The sequence below is a fragment of the Sebastes umbrosus genome, chromosome 6, assembly GCF_015220745.1.
Source record: "Sebastes umbrosus isolate fSebUmb1 chromosome 6, fSebUmb1.pri, whole genome shotgun sequence".
Lineage (NCBI taxonomy): Eukaryota > Metazoa > Chordata > Actinopteri > Perciformes > Sebastidae > Sebastes > Sebastes umbrosus.
In genome coordinates, this window is record NC_051274.1 from 21498740 (window position 1) to 21519019 (window position 20280).

A 20280-nucleotide genomic window follows, 5' to 3' on the forward strand; every position below is an offset into this window, starting at 1 on the left:
TAGTAACTAAAGTTGTTTATTTACACACACAAAAACACACAAAAGCTGTCCGTCATGCTAGAGTTACGGGCTCCGGGTCAAAAATAGATTACGTTGTTTTGGAAACACACTTTGCTGACTCAGACGCTGGATGAGTTAGCCTGTTGGCGATGTTGTCACACCCTTGTGATTCATAAACAGGCTTTATTAATCTTCAGCAGTCAAAAACACAGATTAGGTGATGAAAGCCTTCTATCAACACAGGTGTGTTTTTTGGATGTTCCTGTTCCTGTTCACATAGAAACGGCAGAGTAATCAAAAACATTTGAATCTCTTCTACTGGGCATCTGAGCAGCTGATCAAACATGACAATTTACATATGAAATTGTCACAAAAGTTTTACTTTACTGCCAGGCGTTCCAGCATTTTTTCAGATTTATTCCCAAATAGCTTGATTCTCGGTGGCCAAAAAGGTCAAGTCAGTGTAGTTGGAAGGCCACAATGTAGAAAAACACATGGCTGAAGTCGTTTCATGCGGCCACTGACTCTTGATGTTTTGCAATCAAGTGAACAAGTTTACTTGCCCTGCTGCCTACAAGGTCATTAGTGAGACCTGAGAGCGAGAGCGAAACAGCAGATGCTTGTAACCTGTGCTTGTAAGACACATGCTCGTACTCTTTTTTTATTGTACACACAGGAGCCCATGTGTTCACAAACAGAGCTCAGATTTTCATGAGGTGGTGCCCCCGTGGTTTAGTGAGTTCCTCTGTCACATCAAAGCCAGATAGGGACCTACAGCCAGACAACAGAGCACCTTAACAGGCAAGCTGAGGACGAGAGAGAACGCCGTAAGCCTGACCTCGGAGAATAACAACCCCTGGATGTCATTTTCACCTGATAGCAAAGTAGTTTTCTATGAAATGTAGAGCGAGTAAAAAGCACAGACAATGTCCTGCACTGAAACTTTCCGAGTTTTCTTTGAGTCAAGTGTAAAGTGAGACGATTGGCAACAGACTCGAAGCCACAGTTCTTGGTTTTATTGAAACTTCTGGATCCGTCACTTTATTTTTGTGTGTGTCCGCGCGCCCGTGCGATGGTATGCATATGCATATGTCAGAGGATTAGGGAGTGGGACCCCAGAATACACTCGCTGGAATGTGAAGTGTGCGTTTTGAGCGGCCCGAGGGCGTGGAATGTCTCCTAAACTCACTGTAACAACTTTAAGTGGCATGACCAGAGTGCGTGTGTTATGAGTGACAGCAGGTGATGGGTGCGTGCTCCTGCAGGGCCTGTCGGTCACCGCCACATGTGTTCACATACAGCGACCTGTCTGTCCCCCCCTACAGCGAGGGAGTAATGTGTGTGTTTTAATAGTTGTCTGCTTTATCTCAGCCAGGAGAAGTGAAAGAGTATCTCTGCTCCAGTCAATGGGCCTTTCATTCTTTTTTGTACAGATGGTGTTTGGACAACCTTTGGCAGGTGCTCAGTGGTGTTCTGCTCCGATCTGTAGCCTCTTTGTGCAGCTTGATTTGATTTAAACAAAAGCTACGCCATCACTTTTTGCTTTCTCTCTGTCTTTTCCTTTCTGTCTACTCTTTATTTACTCTTAAAGAGATGCAGCAGCTTGGCCTCTTAAGTCCCATCAGCCCACAATCCACTGATCCACTCAACTCAGCACATTTAACGTCTCACAGCAATGTGGAGACTGACTGCTGTTGCGGGTACTAATCTGGAAGATTAACACATAATCAAGTGGTGGCATTAGTTGAGTAGCTGTCGTCATCAGAAAATAAAGAACTGGCCATAACGTTGAAGGCAGAGGAGGGAAAAAACTTTCTTTGTGTCGGGAGATGATGCCCCCTGAAATGTTATTTACGGATCTGTACCAGTTGTTGTGACTGAGGAATTTGGTAGCCATGTTGAGCCGCTGAACAGCGGCTCACATCATGATATCACAGTTCCTCCATCTGCTATATGTGCATGCATTGTGTGTGTGTATGAGTGTGTATTGGGGGGGAGATAGTTCCCTATTGTGTTGCATTTGATCAACGTGTTTTTTATCCCAACTCGTTGTATACTGACGCTTTGTCAGACCACTCGTGCGTCACTCTTTTCAGTCGCAGTAAACACGTGCTTAATGTTGTGAATTAAACAAAAAACACTTGCTTAGGTTCAGGCAATAAAATCACTATAGTTAGGTTTAGGAAAAAACAACATGGCTGGGCTTAAAACGTTTGTCCAGTGAAAATGACACTGAACGTTGTGAACAGGGGACACGATTGAACAACTGATTGTAATGTGACGCACGGGACACGAACAGCGGTCTCCTGGATGAAAGCCTTGTGTTTGTTGGACCCATACATCTACCCTCCCGCCCACCCAGTGTGTGTCTTTTTGCTCTTAAAGCTACGTCACCTCACTCCCGGCGCACTTTCCGTGAGCGTTTAATATTGACGCAGATGGGTTTACACTGTAGTTATTGGAAAGCTTGTGTGTCTCACACCAACACTAAAGAGTGCCTTGTGCTGACGGCACGTGACAAAGCGTCAGTATTTGACTCCCTGCGAATATGAAAGGGCTGATTTTATAGTGCTGCACACACTAACAGTATCCTCATTACTGTAAATTAATGCCATCCTATCACAATTTAATTCCTCAGTTAATAACAGTAGTTAAACCTGGCTCTGTGCAACAATCTCCCTTCCCAAACCCAACAGGTTAGCTGTATCGTATTTCACTCTAGTGTTGTTGTCGTTGACACGTCTGGAGGGAGGCCAGAGGAAATTCTACCCCAGGATCCAACCCCTATCCTGGGCCTCTGCGTGCCGGGGTTCCCCTCGTTAGCTCCTCCTCAGCTCTTAGCCCCTGAGTTGTAGCTGGGAAGCGCTCCACACTGCTGTACCCCAGCCTGAACTACTTATGGAGGTGATTTAAAAGGCTGTTCCACCTTGTCCCAGGAGTGCTGTCCCTCTTCTGCTTCCTGCTCTCTTGTAGAGAAGAAAAGGACTTTGGAAGAAACTCACGGTACTTTGGGAGGGGGGTCAAAGGTTATTGGGTCATATGAGAGCTCTGCTGGTCACCACCTAAAACACACAGAGACATTTTAATGTCTTCTGAAATCCAACACGCTTTGACCTAATTTCTCATGCTCTTTACACTAATATCATTATTTTGTGGAGATATTGTGAAACAGGTTACACCCATTCTTATTCAGCAATGCTTTAATTTATGCAACATAAGTTCAAAAGGCATTGTTTTGTATTGTCGCTGCATTCAAAGCCCTGCATCAGCGTCAGTGTTTAGACTGGGGGGCAGTGACCTTTAAACTTTAACCCTATTTAAGCTGAGTAAGAAGGAGACAAATACAAAAGACGAATTACCCCCCTTCTCCTACTGTTTTCCTTTTTGGGGCTTACAATATGGAGAAGATCAAGATGACCCAGAAGGCGTCAGCGTGATCAACAGTCACACAACTTTTGCTTCCAAGACTATAAACACCACTCAGAGTTCCTTATATGAAGCTTGGAGGCTTCCAACGCTTCAACTGTCCTGTTTTATTTCACGGCGATGATGTAGTTCAGAGCCAAGTTGGCTCTCAGGCTGCGATGTGTTGAACTCTGAGCAAACTTCGTCGGCCACCCTGGGGAGGTCACGGAGTAGAGAGATGAGATTCAGAGATAAATTTGCTGTGTGGGGAGAATTTTGCCGAAGCAATTTCTTCACTTCTTAAGCTGTACAGTTTTCACCCATCTATCTCCACCTCCCCCACACTCAGAAAAGAAAACTGACCAGGATTCCTGATGCGTCTGAGTGCCTTTTCAGTGCCTCGACTTTCCATCCAGAAAGCCCCAAGCATTTGCAGAATGTGTCCCCGTCCTTGCGAGTAAACCTTGGATGAATGATGTACCTCAATATTCTTCTACACTCACCTAAAAAGCCAGTAATACTCAGCCTGGCTGGCTTTACTGTTAACCCTCAGCGGAGCAGTGACTTGAACAAAGCTGCCGTTCCCACCAGCCACTAACATCACACACTTCTGACAGCTAATTCAAGCTTCCCTCCAGGGGACAATGGTAATTTAGTGCATTGGATGTGTATCTGTGTTTGTGAGTGTATATGTGTGTGTGTCCTAAACCCCCAGGCCATAGCTGTCAAGGATATGCCTGTCAAAGGCACAACAGGGTTTCTCCTCTGTGATGGCCATTTAGGGATGTGACCTCCTATTTCCCTCCACGGACTCACATTCACACACACGTATACACACTTACAGGACCGCTGGCTGAGGCCGCTGGTCTGCTCTGATCCTGGTGGCAGATGGAATTAGCAGTAATTACGAGCTCATTAATTCCAGCCTTTTCTGTAATCCCCTGTAATGCCGCAAATACTGCTGCGTGTGGCGTGTGCATGTATGTGTGTAAGTGCATGCGTGTGTATGTGTCCAGGCCGCTATCACACATTGTTCCATTCCACATCATGGAAACGGAGAGAGGCAACAATAAATAACGCTGAAGAGGAAATTAATTTCTCTGTTTACTGTGTACTCAACGGGCAGGCTGCTCGCACAATCTAGTTTTTAATTGTGTTTCTTGTCAATGATTTACTGTAAGTGTTTAACAATACAACCCGGCAGAGAACCTGCATTGGGTGGCTAATTAAAAGCCATTTTTAACGACAGATTTGTTGCTAATTACTCGACATGTGCCCCGAGCATCCAGACAACAACACGTCATCATTAAAAAGTAATTTATGAGTGGGACTGAAGGTCAGCACAGCACGTATAGCTTTTATAAGAACATACCATGACTCTAGAGTGAAGCAGACGGCAGATACTTTATGTATATACGTAGCTGAAACGACACTTGTAATCAATCTGCCTGCATCTGAAGTGCAATCGCAGATATGTAAACCATGATCACCATAGACACCATAGTATTACAGTCTGCAGTGTTGTGTTTTTACTGTACCTCATGTGTCAAGAGTTTGAGGCTTTCAAGATATAATAGGGCTTGGCCTGCAGAGGGAATTCTTGCGTGGCCATATATGGTGCATCAGTGATACATCTTAAACAATCAATGTGACCTACAGAACGTTTTAAATGCTCATCCAGCCTGGAAGAGTACTTTGATAACATCTCAACCTCCTATTTCTACTCTCCATTTGATTGGTTGGCTTATAAGCCACCAAGGTGAAGCACAGATCTGTGTGTGTGTGTGTGTGTGTGTGTGTGTGTGTTTGTTTCCTGATGATAAGCTGCTGAAGTGATCCAGGAACCCATATTGTTAGCCATCTGTGCACACAGGCCGCATTCACCCTCTCTTCCAATCTTATCAGGTGAATGCCCATTCACACATGTTTGATGCCAGCTCATGCACAGTCAGCATGATTTTTATTAGGGCTGCAAGATTAATCGAAATTTTATCAGAATTTTATCAAAATTGCAATACGGCCAACTGCAATTTTCAAATTGCAGGAGGCGCAATATTTGTTAAAGGTGAAATATGTGTCAAAATACCATTTTAAATTAAATATTGTTCTAGTGCAGAGATGTCCTGGCCTACACACCATATCCTACAGACTTAAGAACATGTCTCTTTTTAGCACAAATCCCCACAAAAATCACACCTTAATCATTTTAACATGTTTTTCAGTGAAAATGACATATAATATAATATCGCAAATCATATCGCATCAGTCAAAATAATCGTAATTAGATATTTTCTCCAAATCGTGCAGCCCTAATTTTTACTATAACATTTCTGAGGCTTAAATCAAATCTACACCATGTTGTAAGACTCAGCCTCCCAGATGGTCAGTGCAGCCATGACTGTGTTGGAGAAGGAGGGTGTGGCCGGTCATGCTTCTCTCCCCCGCAAATGGGACATTTAGTTTTGTTTTGTGAGTGTGGGTGGATGTGTGTTTACACCAGTGTCATTGTGAGAGTTTTTTGAGAAAACTGTCATCTCTGTTACATCCTGTTTAAGCCTCCAGACTGAAACCTGTAGAGGATGTTGAAGCAGATAGCGAGTCATAATGTTGCTGCTGAATTTCTCGCTTTCTTTTTATGGTTGACCTCTTAGTTCAACTTTTTTTTTCTTGAAATTTTGTCTGTCAAACTTTCTAAACTCAATTAATACCATTATTCATGCATTCTTACACCTGCTGTAATAGGCAGATGTGTCCTCTCCGTGTCCCTCTCATGACTTAGAGGCCTTAGAAGTCTCCAGCTGTTTTATGCCTCTTCAAACAGATCTGAGATCCATCTGCAAATACTGAATGCAGATACACAAGCACAGACAATGAATCTCCCCTCATTGTCATCTCTAGCACCAGTCACAGTCTCACATATTTAGAGAATCTAATGACTTCAGCAGCCCTTTCATGCGTGCCCCCTCCGGTTTCTGAGCCGACTGCCCAGTGCCAGTCTGGCAGTGCCCTACTTTCCATTTGCCTGAAAAGGCATCACTACAACCAGGAACCCGTCTGATTTAGCCATTTTGGGTTCTGCCATGTGACACTGTGGATTTTAATAGGAATGGAAAGTTCCTGTCCATTGTAGGACTGCAGAAACACTTTCCATGCTTTCACGCAAGCGAGAGAGACTGTGTCCAAATATCACCCTGAATGAAATGTGTTTAACCCCCTGAGGGTACAAAGAGTTGAACCACTGTATATTCATCTCACCATTATATTTGTACTGTATTTAGAGGCTTTTTTCTACATTTCTGTTCCTGTGTCATCGCATCCTTTTCACAAACTTTGTCTCCTCTACTAGTTAACACCTTCTTACCTGTCCTCTATATTCTCATCTCATCCGCTCCACTATGGTCTAATAGTAAGTCCTGCCAGCTCCTGGTTGGCTAGATTGCATTATCGCTGCCTTAAAGGAACAGTGTGTAACCGTTTGGGGGATCTATTAGCAGAAATGGAATATAATATTGATAACTATGTTTTCATTAGTATACACTAATCACCTGAAACTAAGAATTGTTGTGTTTTCATTAGCTTAGAATGAGCCGTTCATATCTACATAGGGAGTGGGTCCTCTTCACGGAGTATGCCATGTTGCACCGCCATGTTTCTACAGTTCAGAACGGACAAACCAAACACTGGCTCTAGAGAGAGCCTTTCACATATTTATGTTACCTGAAGGCCACCGTAGTTCTCTCGACACGCTTGTGAAACTGCGGTAATGTGAGCCGCAGAGTGCAAAACCGTGGTACCGCCAGCCGTGGTCTGACTTCCGTTGCTTCTGAAGTAATGTTATTATGGTAAGGATGTCTTCTGAGTGAGGCGAACAGCGTTACAATGGTTTTGCACTCGGTGGCTCACGTTACCGCAGTCTTGGAAAGGGAGGAGTTAGCGGAGGGGTTATCAGTTGGTTGCAATCTGCAACCACACCACTAGATGTTGCCAAATCTTACACACTGTATCTTTAAAGTTATGTTTACACTCAGTGTTACTCGCCAAAACACATTGTGTGTATCCTTGAGATCTAACAAATATTTTGAGTGTATTTCCGTCCTCATATATTTTTTTTAAAGTATTTTAAATGCAGTATTGTTTACATTCATGCTTACTAGTTTGCAGCCTTCTTCTTCACTGCCTTCGCTGGTGCATTGCAGCATATCTTGGCTCGTTACCACCACCTGTTGATCAGTGGAACAGTGTGGCTCCATTGATACTACTGTGTATAGCGTCACCAAGCATGCACAAGATAAATGATGTCCGTAGCGCTACTAGAGGCCTAAAACTCCACAGGGATTTTTGAAGGTGACATTACTGAACATTTGTAATCATTTCACCTTGCTGCTGGTCCGGTGGAATATTCAGATTTTGTTGCAAAGTGAGCTATAATTAGATAACAAGATTAATAATGATGTTTTGCTCCTCCTTGTTATTGATCTGTTGTATAGTGGCAGCAGGCTTTGCATAAGTGCACTAACATTCTCTATAATGTGCATTGACTATTGATCAGGTAATTACTTAATTGTTTTTTTATTAGGCCTGTCTGTGTAAGACAGTGAGTCTGTCTCCTTCCACAATCACTAACCATCTTCTGATCATGCAGCTAAGTCAAGTAGAGCATCAGCATTGCATTCCTCGAAATGGCCTCCATGCAGCTTTGACAAATGTTTGTTTAGATGGAACAGCTTATCAGCCAATACTGTTAAGTCTGCTCCCTGAGGCTGGCAAGACTCCAACTCCCAGCAAGCACTGCTCCCACAAACCGCAGGCAAATCTGCTTTGTCTCTGCAGTGGCTTTTTCTTCGTCTGGTCTAGTGTAAATCTCTCACTTTCTTTCTCCTATTCCTCAACCTCAAAGAGGAGAGGAGAGGAGAGGAGAGGAGACGAGACGGAGAGGAGACGGAGGGAGAAGGGAGTGCGGAGCTCTCAAAATGAGCAGCAAAAAAAAAAGAGAGCATTCACATTGAGATCAGAGCAATTAGCTCCATAGTCTGAATAGTGGAGCAACACAGAAGCCTGTTAATAAAAGCTGACTATTAAGCTCAGCAGCAGCTATTCAACTATTCTCTTGATAGTCTGTGAGGCTCAGTGTTTGTGTGGGTGTGCCGGTCCTCTCTGCAGAATATGAGGAACAAAGAAATCATGTCTCTGTGAAAGGAGGATGTTGTTTGTATCAACCACCATGACCTTTATGAATCTGTCAAATTAAAATGAAATATTCAAACCATTTGAAATATTCTGCAGCATGCATTTTCTGAGAGATGATGTATTCTAAGTTTGCTCTGGACTGTGGCTCCTCTCAGAGTAGGAAACCACTCGTGTGCCGCTGGCTCGTGATGACAGATGACAGTGTGTCCATGTGGCGTATTCTCAGCCCAGCGGGATGCTGCATTTTGCACATGATGCGCAGAATGAAACCAGCGGTCAGGTGGAGGTGAACAATGAGTTTAATCAAGCGTATATCAGGTTAATTGACATTTATTGCAGCCTAAATCAAATCAACATTGATATTCATTTTGCTTATGAAATTACAGTCATAGGGTGCCATTTTTCAGTGTCATGAAAATGATCCTTCCAGCTGTGTTCTTTAGCTCGAGATCAGGTCTGAAGTCGCAAAAGGCCAATGAAATTTAACATCCATAAGTAGGGCATACAGATGTGGTTTATGGTCATGGTTTGCACTCTCAGCCTACAATAATGTATGCGTTTAAGTTCAGTAGCTGGCTGGCTTTTTAATGGTAGATAAAATGTTGGATTGGCTTATTAAAATGAATACAAATGTGACAGGGAAGTGGCTTTACTAAAGTGGTGCTTTCCGTGAGACACTTGGTAATCTGTGAAAGGGGTGATGAGGATGAATTGGGTGCTAATATTATCCTCTCGGTCTCTGCAGCTGCTGCTAAAGAATGAAAAAGACGAGGCGGAGCGAGGAGAGATTATTACAGGAGATTTCAAAAGCTGCTATTAAAGGAAGGAAGGTCGGAGCGGATTGAGGTGCAAGTTGGTGGAAGATTTTTTTAGGGAGAGTTGAGAGATCATCCTCTTGAGAGAGTTCATCGTGTCCTGAGATGTTGGAGGAGGTTTTCTATGTGTCATCAGCAGCACTTCTCTTTCCACTATAGCTCTCTCTCTCTCTTTTCACGCTTGTCGTTTCGGTTCTTTCTTCTCTCCCCACACGCTACTTCACCCTTTTCTCTTGAGTATCCTCGTGTTTCATCGCCCTCTTTTTGAACTCGCTTTTATCTCACCCAGTGGAGTTGATGGAGGCCTATAGATGGCAAAGCAGAGCTGACATGACATGACGGTGGATCTGGTGCAGCCGTATATTGGCAGACACTGATTGAGGATATCAGGTTTTGGCTTGGAAATAAGAAAGTTATTTTTTTAGCCGAAAAAAAACCTTTGGACAGACTTGGACAGACGGTGTTTTTACAAAAAGAAATGCCCTTGCATGAAGCTGGAAACCTTCAGCAGATCATTTCTGAGATGTTTTGGAACTTGAGTAAAGATTTACTTCTCACAGAATGGAGAAACGTGGGTCAAAGCTCAAGGCAGATCAAGTCATTGCCAAGACAGTCACACTGAAATTCACGCACACACTCATAGGCGAACTCTACGATGCCTTATGTTCCCCTTGGCTGCCACATCGTCTCAACTCTCATCTAATTTCTGAGTCTCTGAGGCAACCTTTCCTCTCATCTAAGCAGCTTTTAATGGAACGTCTCTTCTTGGTCTGGTAGATTTGGGATTTTGATTTGATTTAAATACTTAAGAGCTGCAACGATTAATCAATTAGTTGTCAACTATTAAATTAATCGCCAACTATTTTGATAATCTATTAATCGGTTCGAGTAATTTTTTATGAAAAAAAAAAGTCAAAATTCTCCTATTCCAGCTTTTTAAAAGTGAATATTTTCTGGTTTCTTTACTCCTCTATGACAGTAAACTGAATATCTTTGAGTTGTGGACAAAACAAGACATTTAAAGATGTCATTTTGGGCTTTGGGAAACACTGTCATTTTATAGACCAAACAACTTATCGATTAACTGAGAAAATAATCAATAGTTGCAGCCCTAAAATACTTGATTTTCTTTCTTCATATCCACTATGAGAGAATCTCAACGATAAGTCAGATGAAGTCGTCTATTTTATATTTCATCCACCCGTTTTGCTGGTGCTGTCTGTGAAGTTTGACCCCTGACCTCTTCCATCTCCTCTGTGGGATCCTGTTTTTAAATCTGTCGGCTGAGTGACACCAAATCCAGCAGACACTGTGTTTGTTCTGTTTCCTATCAGATCTGAATTATTCATCAAAGAGAGTATTATCACACACAAAAGCTCTGGTGGACACCCAGATAGCTTTGAAGTAAAATAGCGGGATATGAAGAGAAAGGTGTTGCTTTAGAGAAGTGCTGATAGTAAACCACCGTTGTGTTGAGGAGGTATTTCTCCCAGTTTGTTCAATGAGGAATGAATGTCATATACACACGTATTGGGTTCAAATTGGATGAGTCCAAAGTTTATTATTTGCGCATATTTGTACCACAGAGTAAATAGAAATCTGGTACAAAACAAGAATCCAAGCTTTCCTGGAAGAACAACATAAAACAAACAATTTGATGATCTTATGGTGTCTAAAAAAATTGTAAATATTAATTTGAAATGAAAATGTGAAATATCTAGCGATGATCATTGTTGTGCCTTGTTTTGAGAATAAAAAACAATGCTGTAGTAATTAAAAATACACTAGAATCCAGTGGAAGTATAACATCCCACTACCAGGTTGTTTTGCAACGTTTTAAATTTGTTAGCGTTTCACATGGAGAGAGAAAGTGTAGGTCGGTTCTCTGGATGTGTCTGACCCAATCTTAAATTTGCCCTTAATCCTACTCTGGCATATAGACAAGGCAGCATGACAGCCACTTCAGACGTAAAATCTCGTCTGCTCTTTTTTTGTGTCTACATATCCACAGGCGAGACAGAGAGGGCTTCCCTTCGCCCCTCTCCCCCTGATCCCCGCCCTCAAGTCCCCCAGGGTACAGTGTGACCCATACAGGCACCCAACCGGAAGGCCCACCACTTTCCTCCCCTGTGCCGCCACAGTATACATGACCTCATTAGTCAAGCCCCACCCTCTCAACTTGTTTTACAGTATAGTACGATATCCGTCTAACCTATTGACCCTAATAAGATGAAACCCCCCAACCCCCTAACTTCCTGAGCGTGACCTACTTAATGTATACAAGCACATGTGGATGTACACCCACATAACCAAACACAACTCTCAGATGTGCCTTTTTCTCCCCAACTTTCCCCCTTCGTCATTCCTACAAGTCATCGTGTTGAGCAAGATGACACATATGTTCCAATTAGGTTTATATACCTTCATTGGTCATATTACTGTAGATATAGTTTTCCTATATTTTATCACCACACAGGAAATGGTCAAACGCCAATCACAATTGATAAATTGATAAATGAAAACTCCGAACTGAATTCCTTGAATTTTGCCATTCCACAATCGTACAGAAGATGTAGAAATCTATTGTTAAAGAGACAATAATATAGACAATTATAATAGACCATTATGTAATGAAGCCATTAGATACGTGGTGTTATAAAATAAAAAGTGCAACTCACCATGGTTGCATCCGAAATTCCATACTAACATGCTATTCAGTACGCTAAAACAGCATGTGAGATTTTTAGTATGTCCAAAACCTTAGTATGACACCAGTAGTACGCAAATTGCATACTATTTCAGGTGAAATATTACAGTATGCAACGCTGGACACTACGGCGACATAAATATCCCACAATGCAATGCGGTAGTGAGGACTATGTTCATAGCCGACGTTGGCGGAAAGCTCTGTAACATAAATAACACTTCAGTTTAACTGTAAGTATAAGATTTCAATTTGCTATAGGTGTAATATATTTTCTCACAAATCATCGTTTTGGTCACATGAGGTTGGCACAGGTTACCATGGTTACACGTCTCCAACCGGCAAGGAGGCTCTCAGGAAATGACGACGTAAATTACTGCTCAGTGCGTCCGAAAAGATACACACTTCTGTTTATTCACACAAAAGTATGTTTAACGATAGTACACATAATGGGTATGTAGTGCATAGTTTGTGATTTCAGATGAAGACAGTTTCCCAACTGGAAAACCCATCCAACTAAATGTGCAGCCACATTCTCCGAGATTTGTTGAAAAGCAGTGCACTCTGGTGAATAATCATAAAAATAACTTTATTTTAACTTTTATAAAAGTTCTTTATAGGATTAAAATAAGACAGTAAGACTAAAACAATAAGAGAAATCAACACCGAACTGATTAAAATGGTGAAGATAATATAAAATAAAATACCTAAAAACAGAAACTTAATGAAAAGCCAGATTAAACAAGTATGTTTTAAAGAATTCTTAAAAGCCCACACGTGTATCAGTGGCCTTCAATAGACACATAACTGTAGTAATGTGATCGCTCCCGGTTGTGGTTGAGATTCTAGCAGCCAGCTTGTAAATGTTGGTTCCTGGGTCGACCGCACAAGGTTTCTGGCTGTCAAATAGCAGAAGTGAATAATGTTGGCAGAACTAGACAAGATTGAGGTGAAAGTTGAGGAAAAGTGGGTACATAGAAAGTACAACAGTGAATCATGAAATAGTTCCTGGAAGGCACCAAACACCATGGGTCGCTGATTTTCTGAGTGTCATTTTGCTTTAAGTATGATGTCTATCAATAGTATTGTTTTAGACATGCAGAGGTAACCACAGCTGAAACATCCCGACCTGTTTATGTCAGGATTTTCAGAATGCTCTTTGGGGGTAAAAAGGAATATAGCTAAGCAGATGTGTGCCAAGCGGACAGACTTCACAGTCCTGGCTCCCCTCCTGCATGCATTCGTGGGCGCATGCACCACTGTATATGTTCTTTAGTGCTATTCTTGTTTGTGTGTGTGGGTTGAGAAGATGTCGAGAGCGCTCCAAATTTCAGTTTGCCAAGTGTTTGCTGTGTGAAAGTTAGGTTTATAGAGCAGGCAGCGTTTTAAATGAGGTCTATGAATATTTAATCAAAAGACAAACGGGAAGACGTGGAGCCAAGTGAGCCAGACGCTGATGTAACTGAGTTGGTGGAGCTTTGAGAGTTCATGCAGTGTATAAACCTCGAGGAGATATACAGCTAATTGTCACAGACTGTTTTGTTTTTGTCAGATATTCTTGGATATGAGAGCATGTGGTGGTATGTGATACTTGATCGATCTTTGCGGGGGGAACATAATTAGCTTCTGTCCTCTTGGAGTTGGAAAGGATTCGGTGTCTTGATCAAGGACACTTTCAGAAAGGTGGATGCTTGATGGCATTGGGGCTTAAACTCAAGTTTACCAACTGGCAACCTCAACCACTCGGCCAAAATCTGTTCACCCCGAAAACAGGAGCACATGTCTACCATCTGTCTGGCTTTAACCTGATTACTGTACAGTACAGTCTAACACACTGATTGACTCTAACACACACTAGCAATATGCAACTCTATCTATTCCCTTCAGCTATCTATTTTAACAATTTATCCATTACTTGATCACTTTTATTTGAATTGCATTCATTACTTTTAACTGCCTCTTTAGACTTTTCTTCTTGCTTGCTAACTCATTTTCACGTTCTCACTCGCAACGCGTTATAGCTGACTCAATATAAGGGCTGGGCGATAATTCAACATGATAATTTATCGTCTTTCAATGGAATCGTATCGTGATGAAGTCATATATCAGGATGTCGCGATACACAATTATGTCGTCTAAATTGATAATAACAAGCTCATACTAACTCAAATTTCTCAGAAAATCTTATGTGAAATACTGTATTTTGAGGGAATATCATTTGAAGAATAAGTGTGATGTAAAAACAAAACCGCAATCTTCAAATGATATTCCCTAAAAATACAGAATTAACAAATGCGTCTATATGGAAATATTTTTTTATTTTTTTATATTTATGTTTATTTTGCAATGAAGTTCTTAATTAATGAGGAAATACTCAGTACTTTTCATTTGTCAAGTATTTAATTCACACAGGAGCATACAAAAATATACTTTACCATGTGGTTATTTCATATAATTTATACTACTTATTTATTGAACTACCAGAAAACATGCTATATGGTTATATACAGTATATATATATATATACATATATATATATATATCATTATTGAGGCCAATTCGCCCAGCCCTACTCAATATGCTGGTTTTTATCTTTTATCTTTTCTTTTAATAAGTTGAGCTACTCCGCTATGTTTCCATGTACCCCCCTGACAATTGTTTTACTATTTACTATTCATTTACTATATGAATATTGTCTGACACATCTTCTTTGTCATTGTTTCTTGTAGCTGGGATGAGAGCAGTTCCATCAGCAGCGGTCTGAGTGACGGCTCAGATAACCTCAGCTCTGAAGAGTTCAACACCAGTCCCACTCTCAACTCCCTCCCCACCACTCCCATCGGCTCCCGCAGAAACTCAACCATAGTGGTAAGTAACACACAAACACACACACACATCCATGTTACACAGACGGATTAGCAGTGTGTGTAAATTACAGTAGTATTGATTAAGCTGTTAATCCAGTGAGGTATTGATAAGGTGCTGAATGATGTGTCATACACTCTGTCACTGTAGAGAGGACACAGAAATACACACAACAGGCAGCAGGACATTTGCATCGGAGACAAAGCCTGATTAAGTATTCTACGCACACCCATGATATTTATCACATCTGCAGCGATCAATGTTCCGCCGCAACACACACACACACACAATACATGCTGGATAGCTGCATTGTTCCACAAGACTCCTTTTTGGTCTTTTGTGGGGGTTTTAAGGCTGCATTAAGAGATTCATTTTTAATAGCATTTAGGGTTATTTTGGAAGTTTTAGATGATCGATTAGTGACCATAGACGTAGTTGTTAGTCATTGATCTACACGTAAGGGATATGGTACAGCGAGCCAGTCATTGTTGTGAAATAAACACCGACAGGGCATCGCTCTGAGGGGGTTTATTTCACAACAATGACCTGAGTCATGGTCAATCTCTGCCAGAGTCCGACATCAGAACTACGCCCATAGCAACGGTGTGTTATACATAGCAACGGTCTGCTATAACTGCTGCTATACACCTTGATGGACAGATTAGAATGGAGTATTCAACAAAGCCGTGTAATAATAATCCATAATAAATACCATAATGTTAATAATGCTGCTTCAGAGGTTTGGGACTTTTATTATATCAGTTTGGGCCCAGGATTTCCCCTGGCTGATTTAGCTGATCCAAAGCCTGTAGTTTTGGCCCAGTTCAGTAGTATAATTAGCCTGATTGAAACATCTGAGTCATACATTGACATGCACTGAAGCTGCGGTCTTAATAATTTGCTGTGGGGATAGGAGGATTTGGGACTCTTAAAATCCTGACTGCAGCTCTGCTTGAGGTTCTTTAAGGTCCATCTGTAGCTGTATGAGTTCCAGACAGTGTGCGTGTGCGTGTTTTCCCTGAGTGTCTGATGTAGGTCACACCTCCGCAATGTGGTTTATGTGATGGATGTAGTGGGATCTTAAGAGAAAGAGAGACAACGAGAGACAGGGGAGAGCTAGAGGGAATCAGCGTAACCATGGAAACCGAAGTGCAGGGATGCTGAGAGTGCGGGTCTTTGTCTTTTACTGTATATTGAAGGACAGGTCTAGAACGGCCATCTGCACACACACACACACACACACACGGCCATCTGCAGTCCTGCATCCGGGCCAGCGAGCCGCAAGAACCGGGGCGACTCCCTCCACGCCTAGTTGCAGGAGTCATAGCAACCATTACAACCCCCCCTATGGCATCATTACCATGGCAACCAACCATCACCTCATCATGCACCCTAATACACATGGCTCCCCTCTCTCTCACCATTCTCAGCTGATTTTTTTTTTTTTTCTTTATCGGTTTCTTTTTGTGACCTGAAGCCATTTCTTTGTCTCCGTTTTCTCTTCTGTTATCACTCCACCTTATCCCTTTTTTGCTCCTGTTGATTTTATATCCCTCAAAGGGAACTCTGGCTTTACATCCGCTCCTCATCTCTCCCACATATTGCATAATGTACTCAACAAGGATATGAGGGTGGAGGAGAGACGGGGGCACAAAGAAGATGTGGTTAAGAGACAGAATCAAAGCCAGAAAGTGGTGTATGTAGGTGGCACAAAAACCCAGATTTCCTCATTTCGACATGGAGGTGGACCAAGTAATCAAGTTAATACACCTTGTTTTCCCAATACCTTTTTTACGTGTGTGTCTGTATGTTTGCGTCGTTATCATGTTTTGCCACGGCTATCTATCTGGACAGATGTGTATCTCATCCCCGCCTGTTTCAATAATCAGGGAATGTGTGTGAGGAAATGACAATGTTTTATCTGGTCAGACAGGACACACACACTCACACACTCATACCTCCTCCTCATGTGATGTGAACCTGCCCATGGGGTCTATTGGTTTTAATAAAAAAGGAATTCAGCATATGAGTCCTCATGAGAACCGCTCACACACACACCTACCTCCTGATGCATTGTGTAACTGTCAGTCTCCTGCAGGGGGGAGAATAATCTGTCTCCGTGAGTCCTATCTGTCCTCATGTAGACTCCTATAAACACTCCCACACACATACACAGGGATTTTGCATTATGTGTGCTTATGTAAGTATCTAAATCTAATTAAGGTTGACTTTTAGACTGAGGAGCGCCCAAAATTGTCTTTTGTCGTCAGTACACTTCCATATGTTTTTGCCACATACACGCACAGAAGACCTTGACTCAATAATGACCTCACATTTCCTTTAATTTAACATTCTTCCTTATTGGATTATGTTTAGGCTGTTTTGTATATATAGCTCGGTGTAGCTCGGTGTGTGTGAGTCTTTGTGTCTGAGCTGTGTGTGTACCTGCATACATAAAGTACACGTGTGTGTTGGGCAGTTTCTTCCCCTGCTGTCTCTTTTGAAGTGTTCAAATAGAGCATACAATAGGATTTAGACTGGGGAGATGAGACATCAGAGTGGGTTTTTTGGTGTTGGCTGGGTTGGACATGTTTTTCTACTCACAGGCTCTGTCTGAGTCTACACACCTCATCAAATGCCTTTTTTTTTTTTTCAAACTGCAGCCAGTGATGAACTTTAAGTACAGATTTTGCATAAATGATCCAATGAGTTGTTCCATTGGCTCATTCCTCCCAGTGTCCCAAGTTAACTCTGTAACATGGATTGTGTTAAGGGACGTCAGGAAATGAATCATCTAAGAGAAATTAATTTTTTTTTTAAACAAAAAGTTTTACTATTGGGGCGGAGTTTAGAGGATTACACAAATAGAGTACAGTTCTTAAATTATATTAGCAGTGGCACACAAAAAGGCCCATTTCTTACCCGTATCACACTGTATATACAGTACCTGAACTAATAACCAAAACGGAAAGAAGTGTCTGCAGCTCTTCACTTTACTATTTTCCTTGTGTAAAAAGTGGCTAAAATGTTTAAAAAAATCCAGCACAAGGCCCACTTTTTCAGAGCTATCCACTATATCATGTGCGCTTCATCAGCACAGGGAGTTAGTTTAGTTGTCACAGAGATAGATCCATTGACACACAAGCGTAATAGCTGTTAGGATTTCATCCATAGTACTTCTACAAAGTCTAGATCAAGGCTTATTAACTCACCTATGCCTTTCTATCACTCAAGCTTTCATGTGGCTATTTAAAAAAAATGGCAAAGAAAGTCAGTTGTACTTCCACCAAAACCTCAATGGGATAAGTGCTAGATATAAAGATCTATATAAACTTCTAATCTTCCTCAGTTTTGAACAAATGTCACAAATAAAGCCTGTTTTATATGACAGGTCTGATTCTAGTGTGTGGGAGTCTTTCAATTTGACAAAGTTCACCATTAGTTCGACGCAACTAAGTCCCACTGGCCTGGAAAAACATCTACAAAAATATTTCACATCACCTTGAACAAATTAGAATAGGCTCTGTACCCTGACCTGTTCACACTGTTTTGTCAACCGTAGGTTTAACAGTGTTAGTCCTATTTTAGGTGTGTGTGTGTGTGTGTGTGTGTGTGTGTGTGTGTGTGTGTTTTTAAATGAGTTTCAAATGTGCTCTGTTTGTTTGATGTTGAGTCGATGTTGACAGACAATAAAGTTGATTATCTAAAAGCCATACAGTTTTTATGTGTGATCAGAAAAGCTTTGATTCTCTCTCATTACACTTTAGAAGCACTTTGTTGCCATGATGCTTTCTGTTTCAGTTTTTTTTAACTTGCTTTGCTTTTAGGCAGTCAAAATATACTTACGTGGGCTGCCTTACATTTAGATAGGCAAAGAAAACCAGGCCTATAAAGCAAACAATGTTCCAGGGACATACAAATAGTTATTGGCTCGATGTTCTGCAAGTCAGATCTCACACAATCACTTCTTAAACATTTTCTTGACACAATGTTTGTTAAGCATTTGTCTGTCTTTCTCATTCCAGATGCGTACGGATGCAGAGAAGAGATCTCTGGTGGAGAGCGGTCTGTCCTGGGACAGTGATGACACCAAACCCAGCCACAAGAGCCAGGGCGGCGGCGTCTACGACACAGGAAGTCTCAAGTCCGAATCGGCCCATAAATGGAAAAAGACGCGGACGCAGGGGTTGGGGCTGGAAGGTGGGAAGGGCGAACTGAAGAAACCTCAGACCCTGGGTCACGGAAACATGTTGAAGAAAGGAAGAAACCCACCTGTGGGAGTCACTTCCCCAATCACACACACCACTCAGAGTGGGCTGAAAGTGGCAGGTGAGAGGACACACACACACACACACGCACACAGTGAGGTGTAATATATATAGCTACACTTGAAATGGTTTCATAACCTGAGTAGACTGACACATTGGCTGTCTTTTAATATTCCCGTCTCTCTGGCAGTCTCACACCCACGCACAGTCACAGACACACTCTCTGTCTTTGTCCCACACATTCATCCACAGCTGCAGCCCACCCTCCGGGCCTTTAGAGAGTGGTGCCATGTATCAAACGCCCATCACCACCCACTCCCTTCCTGCCAGCCAACCATACACACACACACACATGCACACACTGACTAACAGTGTTTTTTTTCTTCCTATTGGTCCAGCCTTTCCTATGCAAGCTTTATTTTTGTGCCGGACAGAGAGAATTTATAGCTCTTAAATAAAGGCCTTGTACCCAAAACAAGTGGACCAGAGACTGTGTGTGTGTGTGTGTGTACGTGCGTTTGTGAGTGCAGACACGTCTGAGATTGTGCCAGCCTTACAGAGTGTCACCCATCACACTTAACACACACACACTCACACTCTCACAAACGCACAAAGAGCACAATAGTGCGGATTGTGCAGCTGCATTTTTAAAGCACACCATCTGTGTGCTGTTTACGTAAGCACACACACACACCCACACACACACGTAGCCTACACACACATATAGACAACCAAAACAACAGGATATTAGTTGTGCTGTTGTGTGCCGGTCTAGATACGTGGTGTGTCTGTGTAAACAGTCCTCTTTCTGTGGGACTATCCTGTGTTTGCATTGCCAGCTGTTGAAATGACAGAAACAAGTGTGTTGAACCAGCCTGTGATCTGTGTGCCAGGCTGTTATTGTTATTGATGTGAACAGTGTGAATCTGCTATCAAGTTTATTCAATCTGCCGCAGAGTTACAGACTCTAATTAATCAGATGATGAAGTCAAGTGAACGCGGACTGGAAGAGGTTGTTGTAGCTCATCAGTGTGAA

General features: G+C 42.0%; 1 protein-coding gene across 4 annotated transcripts in view; it reads left to right on the forward strand.

Moving 5' to 3' along the window:
- Positions 1–20280, forward strand: part of LOC119490270 (neuron navigator 1-like) — a 125101-nt gene that overhangs the window by 84635 nt on the left and 20186 nt on the right. For all 4 annotated transcript variants that reach the window (XM_037773548.1, XM_037773551.1, XM_037773549.1 and 1 more), the window contains 2 exons: positions 14841–14979; positions 19002–19305. In XM_037773548.1, coding sequence (XP_037629476.1) covers positions 14841–14979; positions 19002–19305 — 443 coding nt within the window. The remainder of the gene's footprint in view (positions 1–14840; positions 14980–19001; positions 19306–20280) is intronic.